Genomic DNA, 16,897 nt, shown 5'->3' on the forward strand with positions numbered 1-16,897 from the left:
TATTTACTCAGCCGAAGCAGGAGCCACAGTGCGGAACAATGTGAAGCCACGCAAGCAGCCCTGCTGGAAGCCATGGAGTGGAGCAATTCGCAGTTGCTGGCGACAATTGCGCCTCATCTTGGCACGGTTGAGTGCTGCTTCTGGGCCTGGGAAACAAGCACTGACTGGTGGGACTGCATCATTATGCAGCTGTGGGATGACGAGCGGCGGCTGCAGAACTTTTGAATGCGTAAGGCCACTTTCAAGGAACTGTGTCAAGAGCTTTCCCCAGCCCGGAAGTGCAGCAATACTAAAATGAGAGCTGCTCTGACAGTTGAGAGGTTTCAGAGTAGTAGCTGTGTAGTCTGAGGAATTCAAAAAGAACAGGAGGACTTGTGGCACCTTAGAGACTAACACATTTATTTGAGCAGAAGCTTTTGTGGGCTAAAACCCACTTCATCAGATGCATGCAGTGGAAAATACAGTGGGGAGATACATAGATATCTATCTATCTTCCTACTGTATTTTATATATACACACAGAGAGAACAGGAAACAATGGGTGTTGCCATTCCATAATCAGGATGGCCCATTTCGCTGATGATCACGACAAAAGGTTTCTTTTTTCTCCTGCTGGTAGTAGCTCACCTTAACTGATCACTCTCGTTGTAGTGGGTATGGCAATACCGATTGTTTCATGTTCTCTGTGTGTGTGTGTGTGTGTGTGTGTATCTTTTCCCAGTGCCTTATGGGACCAAAACATTTGTGTGGGTGGCTACGGGAACAAGGCATTAGCTTCCCATGATGCACTTACCTCCTTCTCTGAAAGGTCCCATATATATATATATATATATATACCCATTTTTCCATGTTCTGTGTGTGTGTGTGTGTGTATCTATATGTATCTTCCTACTGTATTTTCCACTGCATGCATCCGATGAAGTGAGCTGTAGCTCACGAAAGCTCATGCCCAAATAAATTGGTTAGTCTCTACGGTGCCACAAGGACTCCTCGTTCTGACAGTTGAGAAGCGAGTGGCGATAGCTCTGCGGAAGCTTGTAATACCAGACTACTACCCGTCAGTGGGGCATCGATTTGAAATGGGTAAATCTACTGTGGGGTCTGTTGTAATCCAAATTTGCAGGGCAATCAATAGACTTTTGCTAAGAAGGGTAGTGACTTTGGGCAACGTGCAGGACATAGTGGATGGTTTTGCCACGCTGGGCTATAGATGGAACGCATATCCCTATCTTGGCATCAGACCACCTTGCCAAAGAGAACATAAACCGAAAGGGATACTTCTCAATGGTGTTGCAAGTGCTGGTGGAATGCAGGGGCTGTTTCATCGACATCAGCATGGGATGGCCGGGAAAGGTACATGACACGCGCATCTTTAGGAACTCTGGCCTGTTCAGAAAGCTGCAAGCAGAGACTTTCCACACTGCAAAATAACCATTGGTGATGTTGAAATGCCAATGGTGATCCTGGGAGACTCAATCTACCCCTTTCTCCCACGGCTCATGAAGCTGTACACAGGCAGCCTGGACAGCAGTAAGGACCGGTTCAACCATAGGCTGAGTAAGTGCAGAATGGTGGTGGAATGTGCCTTGGAAAGCAATATCCCCATTGTTATTGCTGCCCGCTGTGCTCCATAATTTCTGTGAAATGAAGGGAGAAAAGTTTCTGGCAGGGTGGGGGGTTAAGGCAGATCACCTGGCAGCCAATTTTGAGCAGCCAGACACCAGGGCAATAAGAAGAGCACATTGAGGGGCGCTGCATCTCCGTGAGGCTTGGAAAACCAGTTTCAGCAAGGACCCCCAGTAACATGACACTTAGGTGTTGTTCTTACCAAGCTGTCCCCTTCACTTCATGTACTCCCTGCTAACCACAGGGTGCTGAATGAATAAAGAGCCTTTTCTCCTCGATCCCACAAGTTTTATTATGCTCACAAACACACAGAGACAGCAAAGAAAAGTAAGATAACCTGGGGCAAAGAAGCTGATAACACTGGGGGGGGGGGGCACACAAGGACAGCTTGCTTACAATTGCACTGCAACAACAATCAAAAGTATGGGAATGGGTGCCTTCTGGTCCTTGTAACCTCCCCTGGAATTGAGTGCAAGGGATACCAGACTTCCCCTCCGACCCCGCTGCATCCTAGGACATCTGGGAGAGGAGCACGTGGAACTTGGCAACAATGGTAGCAGGTTCACCATAGGCTGCAGCGGGTCTCTAGCATCCAGCTGCCTTTCTTGAACCTCAACCAGATGCCTCAACACGTCTGATTGCTCCTCATAATCCTCAGCATCTCTTCCTTTGTGGCATGCTCCTGTTCCCTGCATGCTTGCCTGTCCTCCCTGTCCTTGTGCAGGTTGTTGGACAGTTTTCAGAATGGTAGCCGTGTTTTGTTTTGTTGGACAGTGTAATCCTCCACGTGCTGAGCTCCACCTTGTCACTCTCGGAGGCACGCATTAACTCATGGAACATGTCCTCCAGAGTCGTCTTTTTCCGCCTTCTAATCTGGGAAAGTCTCTGTCCCAGTGTGGAGGATGTGTTGACAGACAAGGTTTCAGCTGCAAAGAATACAAAGCACAAGGGTAGCATTGACAGTGCATACATTGTTTCTGGTGCAAGGTTAATTCTTTTTATAAAAGAAACAGCCTTCAATACACTTCCCTGCAAGCCACAATGTAATCTCAGCTGCTGGCTATTGCAAAAGTTGGTTTGCTGCTACAGCTATGCTGAGTAAGGCCATGAGACATGGGTGAGAGGTCTTGTGCTGCAGCTTGTATGAAGACAGCCTTGGGATCACTGGTTGGAACTTCAGAAAAGCCCCCTTTCCCCAAGCAACCTGGCTGGTGCCTGAGGACAGGCACCAGTGTAAAACCCCCCAAATAGTTTGATACTTTACAAAAGCGGCACCAGGTTGGGGAAGAAGGGAGACAAACAGCATGCCTCCCCCCACTTTTTAAAATGCTAGTTGCAATACACGGTGATCCCTTCCAACCACAACCAGGGCACACTTGGGAAAGTGTGGTTATGTGACCCAGAATTCACCTAACAGGGGCAGATGACTTGTTGAATTCTTGGGATCTAAGGACTAGCATTTAAAACTTCCTCTGTTTCCCCTAGATGACCCTGTGCGATATCACCCTCCTGAGGGTAACAGAGGCAGAAAGGGAGCAGACGCTGCAAACGTCTGGGTACAGACCTGGTCCTTATGCTGCAATGCTGTGTGTCGCAATGACGCCAGAAGAGTTAATACTGGAGCGGTGCGGGAAAGTGTCCTGCCGTGGTGGACGCAATAAGGCAGCCCTCCCCAGAAACCTTCTGCAAAGGATTGCAGAGTGCCTCCATGAAAGCTTCCTAGAGCTCTCCATGGAGGATTCCCGGGCCGTCCCCCTGCACATAGACAGACTTCTTCAGAGAGCACCCTCTGCACAGCTGGAGTGGGCATCAATACCCACTACACCTATTCTTTTGTTCACATTAAACATTAAAAACAAAGGCACGTAACTCCTACAGTTTGATTGGAAATGCGTACACCCCAGAGGGGCCTTCCCCGGCATCACGCTCTGCCGCCAACTGGTCCTGGGCAGGGATGGGCTCCAGGGTTAAAAACAGTTCTTGGCTATCGGGGAGAATGGATCCTCCGCTTGCCTGCCTCACACTCTCCTCCTTCTCCTCTCCTCATCCACAGTGTTCTCCTTGTTGTTGCTGAAGGTTGCCTGGGGCCCCGGGGAGGTATCCACGGAGCATTCTGGGGTAGCGGTGGGGTCTCCGCCAAGAATCGCATGAACTCCTCATAGAAGTGGCATGTCTGTGGGGCAGAACCGGAGCAACTGTTCACCTCCCTTGTCCTCCGGTACGCTTGCTGGAGCTCCTTTATTTTCACGTAGCGTTGCTGCTTGTCCCTGGTGGAGCCCTTCTCCCCCATCCCCCATGCAATTATACCGTAAGAACATAATTTTCAGTAGAGATACATCCACACGTCTCACCATGTTTAGGGCAACAAGCACGTTACTGGCTGTTGGTAGAGACCTCACATGCCACCCTTTGCTGCACTATTATGTAGACATTAGACCCAGGGGATCCCTGTAAAGCCTAGTACACCCTTAATGCCCACTGCACGTAGTACAAAGGGGTCTCTGGGTCAGTGCCTCATGTCCCCATTCTCCTTTATAGGCCAAGCTCTATCTCCTAAGAGGCACCTTAGCTGTGTATAGTGATACAATGGTCAGGCATCAGGGAGTCTTGAACCTAGGCCTGGGGGGTTGCTAAGTAAGAACGTTACCTTCTGCACCTCTGGGCTGCAAACCCAGTCAGCAGACCTGCAGCTGAGCTGATACACCACAAACAGGGGCAACATCTGCTGACTCAGCATGATCAGCTCACCAGCAGCCAGCTGCTGATTGGTGACCTCTTAGCATAAAGCTTCTTGTTCCTCCCACACCCCATGTCTGAGCAAGTAGCTGCTGGGCCTGCTGCTGACTAGACCCTGAGACCAACCTCCTGCCCCCTCGCCTGGTTCCTGCTCCATGCTCCGTTCTCACATATGGTTCCTGATCTCTTGCCCTAACTCCAGTTAGAAAAGGAGTACTTGTGGCACCTTAGAGACTAACCAATTTATTTGAGCATAAGCTTTCGTGAGCTACAGCTCACTTTATTGGATGCATAAAGTGGAAAGTACAGTGAGGAGATTTTATATACACACAGACCATGAAAAAATGCACATTGTAAGGAGAGTGATCACTTAGGATGAGCTATTACCAGCAGGAGAGTGGGGTGGGGGGAGAGAAAACCTTTTGAAGTGATAATCAAGGTGGGCCATTTCCAGGAGTTAACAAGAACGTCTGAGGAACATGGGGGGGGAGGGGGAAATAAACAAGGGGAAATAGTTTTACTTAGTATAATGACTCAACCACTCCCAGTCTCTATTCAAGCCTAAGTTAATTGTATCCAATTTGCAAATTAATTCCAATTCGGCAGTCTCTCGTTGGAGTCTGTTTTCTAAGTTTTTTTGTTGAAGGATAGTCACTTCGAGATCAGAAATCGAGTGACCAGAGAGATTGAAGTGTTCTCCAATTGGTTTATGAATGTTATAATTCTTGACATCTGATTTGTGTCCATTTATTCTTTTACTTAGAGACTGTCCAGTTTGCCCAGTGTACATGGCAGAGGGTCATTGGTGGCACATGATGGCATATATCACATTGGTAGATGTGCAGGTGAACGAGCTCGGCAGCTCTCCAACACCACTTTCTACAAGCCATTACCCTCTGATCCCACTGAGGGTTACCAAAAGAAACTACAGCATTTGCTCAAGAAACTCCCTGAAAAAGCACAAGAACAAATCCGCACAGACACACCCCTGGAACCCCGACCTGGGATAGTCTATCTACTACCCAAGATCCATAAACCTGGAAATCCTGGGCGCCCCATCATCTCAGGCATTGGCACCCTGACAGCAGGATTGTCTGGCTATGTAGACTCCCTCCTCAGGCCCTACGCTACCAGCACTCCCAGCTATCTTCGAGACACCACTGACTTCCTGAGGAAACTACAATCCATCGGTGATCTTCCTGAAAACACCATCCTGGCCACTATGGATGTAGAAGCCCTCTACACCAACATTCCACACAAAGATGGACTACAAGCCGTCAGGAACAGTATCCCCGATAATGTCACGGCAAACCTGGTGGCTGAACTTTGTGACTTTGTCCTCACCCATAACTATTTTACATTTGGGGACAATGTATACCTTCAAATCAGCGGCACTGCTATGGGTACCCGCATGGCCCCACAGTATGCCAATATTTTTATGGCTGACTTAGAACAACGCTTCCCCAGCTCTCGTCCCCTAACGCCCCTACTATATTGATGACATCTTCATCACCTGGACCCATAGAAAAGAAGCCCTTGAGGAATTCCACCATGATTTCAACAATTTCCATCCCACCATCAACCTCAGCCTGGACCAGTCCAAACAACAGATCCACTTCCTGGACACCACAGTGATAATAAGCGATGGTCACATAAACACCACCCTATACCGGAAACCTACTGACCACTATTCCTACCTACATGCCTCCAGCTTTCACCCAGACCACACCACACGATCCATTGTCTACAGCCAAGCTCTATGATACAACCCATTTGCTCCAACCCCTCAGACAGAGACAAACACCTACAAGATCTCTATCAAGCATTCTTACAACTACAATACCCAGCTGCTGAAGTGAAGAAACAGATTGACAGAGCCAGAAGAGTTCCCAGAAGTCACCTACTACAGGACAGGCCCAACAAAGAAAATAACAGAATGCCACTAGCCGTCACCTTCAGCCCCCAACTAAAACCTCTCCAGCGCATCATCAAGGATCTACAACCTATCCTGAAGGACGACCCATCACTCTCACAAATCTTGGGAGACAGGCCAGTCCTTGCCTACAGACAGCCCCCCAACCTGAAGCAAATACTCACCAGCAACCACACACCACGCAACAGAACCACTAACCCAGGAACCTATCCTTGCAACAAAGCCCGTTGCCAACTGTGCCCACATATCTATTCAGGGGACACCATCATAGGGCCTAATCACATCAGCCACACTATCAGAGGCTCGTTCACCTGCACATCTACCAATGTGATATATGCCATCATGTGCCAGCAATGCCCCTCTGCCATGTACATTGGGCAAACTGGACAGTCTCTAAGTAAAAGAATAAATGGACACAAATCAGATGTCAAGAATTATAACATTCAAAAACCAGTCGGAGAACACTTCAATCTCTCTGGTCACTCGATTTCTGATCTCGAAGTGACTAACCTTCAACAAAAAAACTTAGAAAACAGACTCCAACAAGAGACTGCTGAATTGGAATTAATTTGCAAATTGGATACAATTAACTTAGGCTTGAATAGAGACAGGGAGTGGTTGAGTCATTATACTAAGTAAAACTATTTCCCCTTGTTTATTCCCCCCCCCCCCCCCCCCCCGTTCCTCAGATGTTCTTGTTAACTCCTGGAAATATGCTGGAAATGGCCCACCTTGATTATCACTTCAAAAGGTTTTCTCTCCCCCCACCCCACTCTCCTGCTGGTAATAGCTCATCTTAAGTGATCACTCTCCTTACAATGTGTATTTTTTCATGGCTGTGTGTATATAAAATCTCCTCACTGTACTTTCCACTTTATGCATCCGATGAAGTGAGCTGTAGCTCATGAAAGCTTATGCTCAAATAAATTGGTTCGTCTCTAAGGTGCTACAAGTACTCCTTTTCTTTCTGACAATACAGACTAACACGGCTGCTGTTCTGAAACCTAACTCCAGTTAGTGGCTCTGGCTTGACCCTTGGCATAACTCTGAGTCTGGCTTTGACCCCTGGTGAGACTTCTGGCTCTGACTCTGTACTAGTGCGGGGCTGATCCGCCCCGTCACGGGGAGTGATTTAAATATGGATGGGGTAGGGACCTCATGGCAGAGCTTGTGGACGTCATGCCATGCTCGAGATGGCTGGAGGGAGCGGGGGGGGGGGGAGGTGACAAATGAGCCAACGCTAAAGCATTTCATTCATTATCCCTGACAGCAGAATAAAGGAATGCAGCCATACGGGTCTATTGCTTTCTGGTTTTAGCTTTCACATGCTTTCTTTTAATAAAACTTTGGCACAGGAACGGGCCAGTGAGAAACCATAAACTCAATGTATAAAGGTACATGGCCACAATTTTCAAAAGTGACTAGTGATTTTGGATGTCCTGATTTCTTGGCGGTCAACTTGAAACACCTTGAAGAGATCTGGCTTTCAGAAGGAGGGTGCTCATTACTTCCTGAAAACCAGAGCCAGGTAGAGCATCCCAAATTGGGCACCCAAAATGTGGGCACCCAGAAAAAGAGTGAGTTGGGAAATGGTTTTCAGATCCCATGAAGATTTTTGAAATTTCTAATTTTTTCTGCATCTGGACAAAAACTGAGACCTTGTGAAACTCCCCCCCACACACAAAAAAAGCAAGCGTTCCCCCCACTCCACAGTGGCCTGCTCGTTAGGAAACTCCCATGGGGTGTGGAAGACCCAGGTTCAAGTAGTTCAGCAGGGCTTTGAACCTAGGTCTCCTGCATCTCAAGTGAGTGCCTGTAATGGGGGTCCTCCCCTCACCCTGTAGCACACCCTGGTGGCCCAGGACAGTGTCACCATTGCATCCCTACCTCAGTTTCCCCCAAATGAGGTTTTTTAATAAATCCAATGAGATTTGTATATTGAACAGCGCCCCTTCCAGGGGTCTAGTTTATTCAACCACCCATGGCCCAACACCACATGAAACACAAATACATGTCCTGCTTGTGTCTCTAGCTGTGGTGGGGGTGTGGAAGAGGAGGAAAGGACTGAGTCAGCCTTAGTCTGTTAATCCCAGTTATGCCCAATGTCCCTTATCAGAGAGGTCTTTATCACCCACAACCCTCTTCTGGTATCAGGGGCCTCTTGGCACGAGCTGGAGAAGGGTCTCTTCTCTTGGGTTAAGGTCCCCAGTGGAGGCTGAACCACAAGGACCCTTCCTCAGGACAGCACATAATTCTAGTTCTTCTCCTGTTGCCTGCTGGAATCGTACATGGGAGCCAAGCTCCTCGGAGACAGCATTCGTAGTCCTTTCCTTCTGGAAACTCTCTCACCCAGGAGCAATCTCCCCCTGGGTTTCCTTTGCTGCTGAGCCCCAGTCACCACCTTCCCCTTGAGAAGCCTTCTCCATAGGAGCGTTCTCTTTCTGCTCTCTGGGGATCAATGCTTTCCTCGAGCCCCACTGTAGTGTAGCTTCCTTTTTATCTTGCCCAGGTGCTTCCCTAGCTAATTAACTGCCTTCCAGTAACTCAATGAGTTAACTAATCCCAAGTGAACAGAGCATCGGCGGTAGGCTGAGCCCCTGACCTCGTCAGCTCCCCTCTGACAGTGCTGTTCCAGGTGATTGCCTATTCTGGGGGTGGGTCTTTCTCTCTCTGGTTTTGACTAGAAATTCCATCCTGGACCTGAGAATCCTTCCCAATGAAAGATGAATTGAAATTTGTTTTCAATGAGTTGAGATTTTCCAATGAAAACCCATTTAATAGAAAAACTCCTGACCAGCCCTTCCCTGAATCACTACTTGCCTTTGAAAATCTTGTCTGTCATCTGAAAAATGTTTCAATAATGACACGAGCTACAGGCAACTTCTTGCATAATTGTAACTGCATCCATGTGACACCAAAATTGAGTGTCTTTCCCCCCATTTTGTTGCTGGTGGCAAGTTACTTTTCCATCAAAGCTGTGTTTTTGACAATTCTTCCAACCATTCTGAATGAACTGCAGGAGTGTGTGCTTGTTTCTTACCTTGGAAATATCCGCAGTGAAAGTCGGGTCTTCCCTGTTTTTGTTGGAGGACTCCTTGGAAGACTCAGAAATGTGGATTGGGAGTTTTCTCAGGGCGTCTACACTACGGGCGCTAAAACGCTATGGCGCCATAGTGTAGACACTTCCTACAGCAATGGGTGGGGTTTTTCTGTTGATGTAGGTAATCCACTCCCTGAGCGGCAGTAGCTAGGTTGATGGAAGCATTCTGCCATCGACCAACCCACATCTACAGCAAGGGTTAGATCAGCATAGTTATAGCACTTAAGGGTGTGAATTTTTATAGACCAGGCCTTAGCCTTTTACTTAGAGTTGGCCTACAATGAAAAGTTATATCAACATATTTACAATGATCAGCAATGTGAAAAAAAGACACCCTTGACTCACATAGCTACACTGACAAAAGCCCCAGTGTAGAGGCAGCTATGTCGATGGAAGAGCACTTCCATCAACGTCACTAATACCATTTGGGGAGGTGGTTTTCCTACACCAACAGAAAAACTCCTATCAATGCAGGCTGCACCTACACTTGGGAGCTGGGCTGGCATAGTTATGATGGAGTTTCCCACCAAGTCTGACAGATGAGCTGCAGTGACTTATTGTAGGTCTTGTATGTCATTTATTGTAGATCAAAGACCAGTTGTGGAACCTGCAATACTGTCCGCGGGTGCCACAGGTGAAGACAAATGTAGATATATGTGGGTTGCTTTTAGCTTTACACCTCACATGTCTCTCCTTGACTGCAGCAATCCATGAGCTCTCAAAGTGGCAGAACTGCCACCATTGGATCTTGCCGTGAGCTAAGAGCTCCCCAGTGTTGAGGTCAACATTGCAAGATTGGAGGTTGACCTTGAGAGTGTCTTTGTAACATTTTCTTGCTCTGCCCCTAACACAAGTTCCAGTCTACAATTCTCTGTAAAAGGCCTTCGGTATTCTACTGGCAGACATATGGACCACACCATTCCAGCTGTGCTCTTATGATAAAAGCTTCAATGACTGTGATGTTGCAGCACTCAAGAACCTCAATGTTTGGTGTAGTAAGATGAGGCCCTGAGACATAAACTCTTGCATCAGAGGCCTGGTATGAAGCCTAAGGCCTGAACTAAAGTAATGGTCAAGACTTTGCTAACATAAAGCAAAGTTCAGCTGTGAGCCAGAGGCAAGTCCTGCTCACAGAATCTGTGCTGATGGTGCAAAAATACACATACCTAATAGGTACTGGGCACTAGTTATGGAAACATGTGCCACGATGGTACCAGAACACTCCGGTACTAGCACATTCCCCACAGATAACAGGAACAGGCTGACCTATCCTAAAGACAGGGGCAGGAAGGTAACATGGTAGAGTTGTTTTGTGAGAGGCGGCACCCTAACACGTAGAGGGGTTGCACCTCTACGCGTCAGGAGTGATGTGTAACTTGTTTGTACCTGTGTATAAGAATCCCGCAGTGGATGTCTTTGTCTGGCCTAGGGGGCAGTGGTAAATCCCGCCACTGACTGAGCCGGTCCACTGTCAGGGAGTACATATGTACTAGCAGAACTGTAGACATCTGATCCAGGGAGCTAGAGACTGTGTTTCATTTGGCAATAAGCCTGGCCGGGTGCCTTCATACCGTATCAGAGTCTGTGGTCATTGGGGGTTCTCTCGGGGTCTGCTGTGTCAGCGATCTGCGGAGCTGGGGCAGCACACAGAGGGAACACATGCATGCAGCTGACTGTTATCAACATTGAACAGAGCAGAGCACCACACTTCTGACAACATTTGGAACCAAATCTTACCATTTTATTCCCATTATCCACCATAGACATCATAGGTGGAATTGGTCCAAGTATCTTAGATGGTGTTGATAAGTAGTCCACGTATTGCAGCAGTAGAGGAGTGTGGTGATGACAACGACACAGTTAACATCCATTTGTGTTTACAGTTTGACACTGTTTTTTCAGAAACAATGACGAAGATTTCTGAAGGCATCGCTGCTGCACCAATGTGCTTGGTAATGCTGTCGTCAGTCATTGCATCTTGTTAAATGACATTGCCTGTCAAAATTTGTCAACAACCTCATTGATGGCCACAAATGGAGTAGTTGCGGTACGACCTAGTCAAGTCTGGACCATGACTTCTGTCTTCTTTAGGCTGATAGTTAAGCCAAAACATTTTGTGGCAAACGCAAAGCAGTCAGTGAGCAACTGAATGTTCCTGGGCCAAAAAAGCACAATCATCGGTGAACAGCAGTTCATGAATAATTGTCTTCATAACTTTTGTCCTCACAGGCAGGCAATGCATATTCAAGATACCTCCATCCACACTGTACTGCACATAAATGCCACAATCAATGTCTCTGAACGCATCTGCTATAACAACTGCAAACATGATGCCAAACAGTGTTGGAGCAAGAACACAGCCATGTTTTACTCCATTGGTGACAACAAAGGGAGCTGAGAAGCAGTCTTGGTGAAGGACATGAATGTGCATTCCTGAATGGAAAGATTTAATAATGTTGACAAACTTACCAAGGCAACTGAACTTGTGGAGGACTATCCACAGGCCATCTCAGTTTACAGAGTCAAAGGGCTTAGTAAGATGGGAAATGGGGAGCAGACAGAGCTCCTGGCATGGGGAGGAAGTGGGTAAGGGGGTGCACACGAGAGCCCTTGCCATGGGAACCCTGGTATAGGGAAAGGAGGGAATGGGAGCACAGAGAACTGCTGGAGACTGGGAGAAAAAGGGAATGGGGACTATGAGGGGAAAGATGGCAATGGAGGAGCACACAGAGCCCCTGCCATTCAGACAATGGGGGCATGGAGGATATTGGACTGGGTGTTCACGGAAAGCCACTAGCATGGTGGAAAAATGGGGGATTCTGGTGTGGGAGGAGGGGGGTATGGGGGCACACAGAGACCCTAGCTGGGGGAGACTGGGGTGTTCAGGGAATCCCTGCAATAGAGGGGGATGGGAGGGTGGCATCCAGGGAGCTGTTGGGGAGAGTGGAGGGATGCAAGGAGCCCCTGGGGTGCAATAAGCTCAGCTGACACAAGCAACAACATGTGCAACCCCCTAGAAAAACCCCTTAGTCCCTAGGAAGAAGAATTTCTCTGGGGGCAGGCATCGCATAGGACAAGCCCTACACAGGCTTTCTTACAAGCCCTGGGGACAAAAGCAGGGCAGGAGCATATTTCATATCTAATATACTTATATGGCCCCTACCACCCTAGTATCTGAACACATCACAGACTTTAATGTATTGATTCTCACACACCTCTTTGAGGCAGGGCAGTGCTATTATCCCCATTGTATGGATGGGGAAAGTGAGGCACAGAGTGACTGAATGACTTGCTCAAGGTCACACAAGAAGTCTGTGGCAGAGCAGAGAATTCAGTGTGGGTCTCCAGTTAACACCCTAACCACGGGCCAAACCTGCCCAGCCTCAGTGCACACCTTTATGGCTGCTCTGGGTCACAGGGCTGCCATAACCCTGGGGTGCCTAAATTATGCTAGGAGCTATTCTGGCTCCTGACCGGCCCAGAACCAAGAGGGGCTCAAAAATTATTTAAAGTCATCTTTGCTTCCTCTTCCTTGGGCTGGGCCGTGCAGTCCCTCACACAGTCTTAAGCATCTTGAATCAAAATAATTCCCTGTCTCAATCAGTTTTCACATTAGCCCTACTCTCCTCCTCCCTTTTTCTCCTTTCCACTTTCTTTATACATTACAGAAAAGTAAAGAAAGTCACACGCTCAATTTATTTTTTCCCTGCAGTTCACCACTAAGGATTCAAACCTGAAAGGTGCTGAGATCCTATGGCTTTCATAGGAGCTGGGGATCAGTCCCTCCCAGAATCAGGCTGTCAGCTGGACCTTTAAAGAAAAACTCAGTCATACACTTTGAATTGGAAACAAACAAACGCAACCCCAAATGCCAAGGTCCTGATCCTGCAATGAGCCCTGTGCAACGGCAGACCCAGGGAATCCAAGGGGGCGCAGGGTTCGGATTGCCTCCCTGGAATCCCAATTTCCTTCCCTGCCTTAGCAACTGGCCTCTGAAATGATTAAACCGGAAGGAATTTTAACAGCTTTCTGACGGCATGTTTGTTCTGGGCCTTTCCCTCTGTGAAAGCAGACAAGGCACCTGGGGCACCAGGCGATCCCTGGTCAGTTTCAGCCTCAGTTTCTTAAGTGCTTGGTTGCAAAGGGCTGGCTCTCTTAAAAATTCCCCTCCGAGTACAAGCTGAAAAGATGGCAGGAGAGGTTTCTCTGAGCTCTTTGGTTCTGATCAGGGCTGAGCCTGGGGCCCAGTCTGGCCTGACTGTGTCATAGAACCGAAGATCAGGGCTGAAGAGACCTCAGGAGGTCAGCTAGTCCAACCCCCTGTCTCTTTTCTTGTTGTAGCTGGGTGGATCCCAGGTCATTAGAGAGACAGGGAGAGGGAAGTACTGGAATAGCTTTGACTGGTCCAACTTCTGCCAGAGAGACCAGAGGAAAAGAAAAGGAGTACTTGTGGCACCTTAGAGACTAACCAATTTATTTGAGCATAAGCTTTCCTGAGCTACAGCTCACTTCATCCGCTACCTCACCCTCGTCGCTCTCCTGGCTCTTTAAGAGATTGTGGGGCAGCAGATTCTTGCACAGGTAAAGTGGGAGGCTCCCGTTTTCCCCCTCCTCCCCTCCCTGTCTTTCTTACCCCCTCCCTCTGTATGTCATTGAGGATTAGCAGCTGGGGCCAGGCCAGGCCAGCGCAGCAGCGCCCGGGAATCCGCTCTGCACTGCCGCGCGCAGAGGCCGGGAGGCCAAAAATCAAGGAGGAGGGGACGGGTCTTGGGTTATTTTCCTCGGCTAATGAGCCTCCCACCCCCTCTCTAGCCTGGGCGGGGAGAAGGCGAAGAACCGTCCCCCGGGCCTCTGCGGGCGCGAGGACTTCCTGGAGCGAAGCCGGCCGCCCGGGGAGCCCGCACCTGCTGGGAGGAGCGGCGGGGCACCATGAAGGATCGGCTGGAGCAGCTCAAAGCCGTGAGTCACTGGGGCGGCGGCGGAGAGGAGCCAGGCGGGGCCCGGGGCTCGAGCCCTGCGCCCCGGGGCGGATGCGGGAGGGGGCTGCAGGGGGAGGATGCTAATAACAAGACCGCTCTGTAGCGCTGGGGGGGCTCGATGCCGTGGTGATGATGAGAGTGGGAAGCGCCAGGGGAAGGGGGCATTCGCTGGCACTTGTGGTTCCCCCCCCCCCCCGCCAGCTCCCTGGTACCTCCAGTATCTCCCCTCCCCCCCCCCCCCCCGCCAGCTCCCTGGTACCTCCAGTATCTCCCCTCCCCCCCCCCCGCCAGCTCCCTGGTAGCTCCAGTATCTCTCTCCCTCCCCCTCCCCCCCCCCGCCAGCTCCAGTATCTCTCTCCCTCCCCCTCCCCCCCCCGCCAGCTCCAGTATCTCTCTCCCCCCCCACCCCCCCCCCCGCCAGCTCTCTGGTAGCTCCAGTATCTCTCTCCCCCCTCCCTGCCAGCTCTCTGGTAGCTCCAGTCTTCCCCCATCTCCCTGATCTTTCCAGTACCCCCACCCAGCTCCACAATCCCCCCATCTCCAGTGTCTCTCCAGTATCCTTGCCTAGACCCACAATCAGCCCCCCCCACATCTCCAGTGTCCCCACCCAGCTCCACGCTCCGCATCACTCGCATCTCGGGTCTCTCCAGGTCTCCCTCTCCCCCCCCCCCGCCCCATCTCCCTGGTCTCTCCAGTATCTCCACAAAAACAATGAGGAGTCCAGTGGCACCTTAAAGACTAACCGATTTATTTGGGCATAAGTTTTCATAGGTAAAAAGCCCACTTCTTCAGATGCACAGAGAAGTGGGGGTTTTACCATGCATCTGAAGAAGTGGGCTTTTTACCTATGAAAACTTATGCCCAAATAAATCGGTTAGTCTTTAAGGTGCCACTGGACTCCTCACTGTTTTTGTGAATACAGACTAACATGGCTACCCCTCTGATACCTAGTATCCCCACAATCAGCTCCCCCCCACCCTCACATCTCCCTAGTCTCTCCAGTCCCGCCCCAACACCCTGGTCTCTCTAGTCTCTTCCCCACCCCTCAACTCTACAATCGGCCTCCCCATCTCCCTGGTCTCCCCTATGTAAAGCTGGGGGCAGGGAGAATAATCAAGCTCCATCTAGGGAGTGATTGTTTGCCTCTCTCTCCACAGTGAAAGAGGTTGGGGTGGGGGGGCTGGAGCAATGGCTATATGTTGCAAATTGGGGGGCAGCCCCCCCACCCCAGGGATAAGAGGTGTTTGATGCCCCCAGGATGGGAGGGGAAGGAGGAGAGTGTCTGCATGAGGTGTCCCGAGGGCTGAGCAGGTTGATGCTGAGGTTGAGGTTCTTTTGCTCTCTGAGAGCAGGTGGTGGTGGGGGTCCAGGGTTCAGAGGGGGCCTGCTGGCCAGGGGCCCTTGTTCCTCTATCTGGGGGGGGGCAGGAGGGTCAGCTGAGGAAGGGGGGGGGATGGGCTGAAGAGATTTGGGTGATGGAGGCCATTTCAATCCCCCCCATCCCCCCCCACTTATATTTGGATGAGTCGAGCTGGCAACTTCCTCCTTTTTTCCACCCATTGCTCAGCCTGTCCGTTAACGGCCTTACCCACAGCGGGACCTGGCGATAACATTACCCGCAGGGTCACACCCATTATTGCCCTGGCACTTTGCTCTGTGACTATCTGAGCTTCCTTCCCCTGGGTCTCAGGGACACCTTGCTTGCTGATCGCAGGGTGGTGAGTGCCAGGGCCTGGGGCTATTCTCAGGAGGGTTGCTTGGGAGCACTGGCTCTGGTGTTAGTTTCTTTAGTGTGTGGGGTTGCTTTTGAGCCCCAGGGGCTGTGCACAATATGCTGCTATTGTAGGGTAGTTTGTGAACTGCATGTGCTGCGTTGTTCCTGTAGGGTTGCTTCCAGCCACCCCCCCGGGGCTACGCACCCCCCTTTCTGTTATATGATGTTGTACGAACTCCCAGGGACTGTGCAGGCTGCCTCGTGATGGTAGGGACACCCAAGGGAGCCGCATGCGCGTGCTGCCTCGTGATTGTAGGGTCACCCGTGAGAGCTGTGTATGTTCCCTTGGTGGTGTCACTGGTGTCAGCAGGCAGGTCGCCCAGGGCAAGGCCGCCTGCTGGCACGGGGTCAGACTCTCACAGCTTTCATTGCCAAGAAGCACTGGTTAAACGTGTATCAGACAAAGGGCTGAATGCAGAGAATAAAAGGCCAAAACAAATGGGGGCCTGGTGTCTGTGAGGCTCCTGGGTTAGGCGGTCCCCTTACGCCCTCCTTCTCCCCAGCCTGTTTTACCCCAACCCAGCTGTAATGCAGGATCTGCCCTGCCTGGTAGCACATGGGCAGCAGCTAAGCAGAGCCGGGTGGGCACAGCATGGCTGTAGTACACTGTCCGCAGCTTCTTTGCTTCAGGGGGCTCTGGGGGTTTTTGGTCAGAGGTGTCAGAGAAATCTATAATGCTGTGGGAAGTGGGTCTAGCTTCCACCCTGGAGTGTGTCACCTTTAAGGGAGCAGGTATTCAGAGACCAAACC

The 16,897-nt window shown here is 50.1% G+C and overlaps 1 protein-coding gene and 1 long non-coding RNA gene across 9 annotated transcripts in view; one reads left to right on the forward strand and one right to left on the reverse strand.

Annotated features, from left to right (window-relative positions):
- Positions 1–2,018: 2,018 nt before the first annotated feature.
- Positions 2,019–14,167, reverse strand: LOC141988708 (uncharacterized). The gene is made up of 4 exons (XR_012639813.1): positions 14,028–14,167; positions 13,128–13,204; positions 11,132–11,827; positions 2,019–2,551 (listed from the first exon to the last, which is right to left on the reverse strand). It is a non-coding gene; the product is annotated as an uncharacterized LOC141988708 (long non-coding RNA).
- STX3 (syntaxin 3) overlaps positions 13,850–16,897 on the forward strand; it is a 31,939-nt gene continuing 28,891 nt past the window's right edge. For 7 of the 8 annotated variants that reach the window (XR_012639811.1, XM_074954611.1, XM_074954608.1 and 4 more), the window contains exon 1: positions 14,035–14,353. Coding sequence is in view for 7 of the 8 variants with exons in the window: in XM_074954611.1 (XP_074810712.1) it covers positions 14,324–14,353 (30 nt within the window). In the remaining variant the exon portion in view is untranslated. Of the gene's footprint in view, positions 13,976–14,034; positions 14,354–16,897 lie in introns of those variants that run through there. The other variant, XM_074954607.1, reaches the window with a different exon arrangement.

The sequence above is a fragment of the Natator depressus genome, chromosome 6 (genome assembly GCF_965152275.1).
Source record: "Natator depressus isolate rNatDep1 chromosome 6, rNatDep2.hap1, whole genome shotgun sequence".
Classification (NCBI taxonomy): domain Eukaryota; kingdom Metazoa; phylum Chordata; order Testudines; family Cheloniidae; genus Natator; species Natator depressus.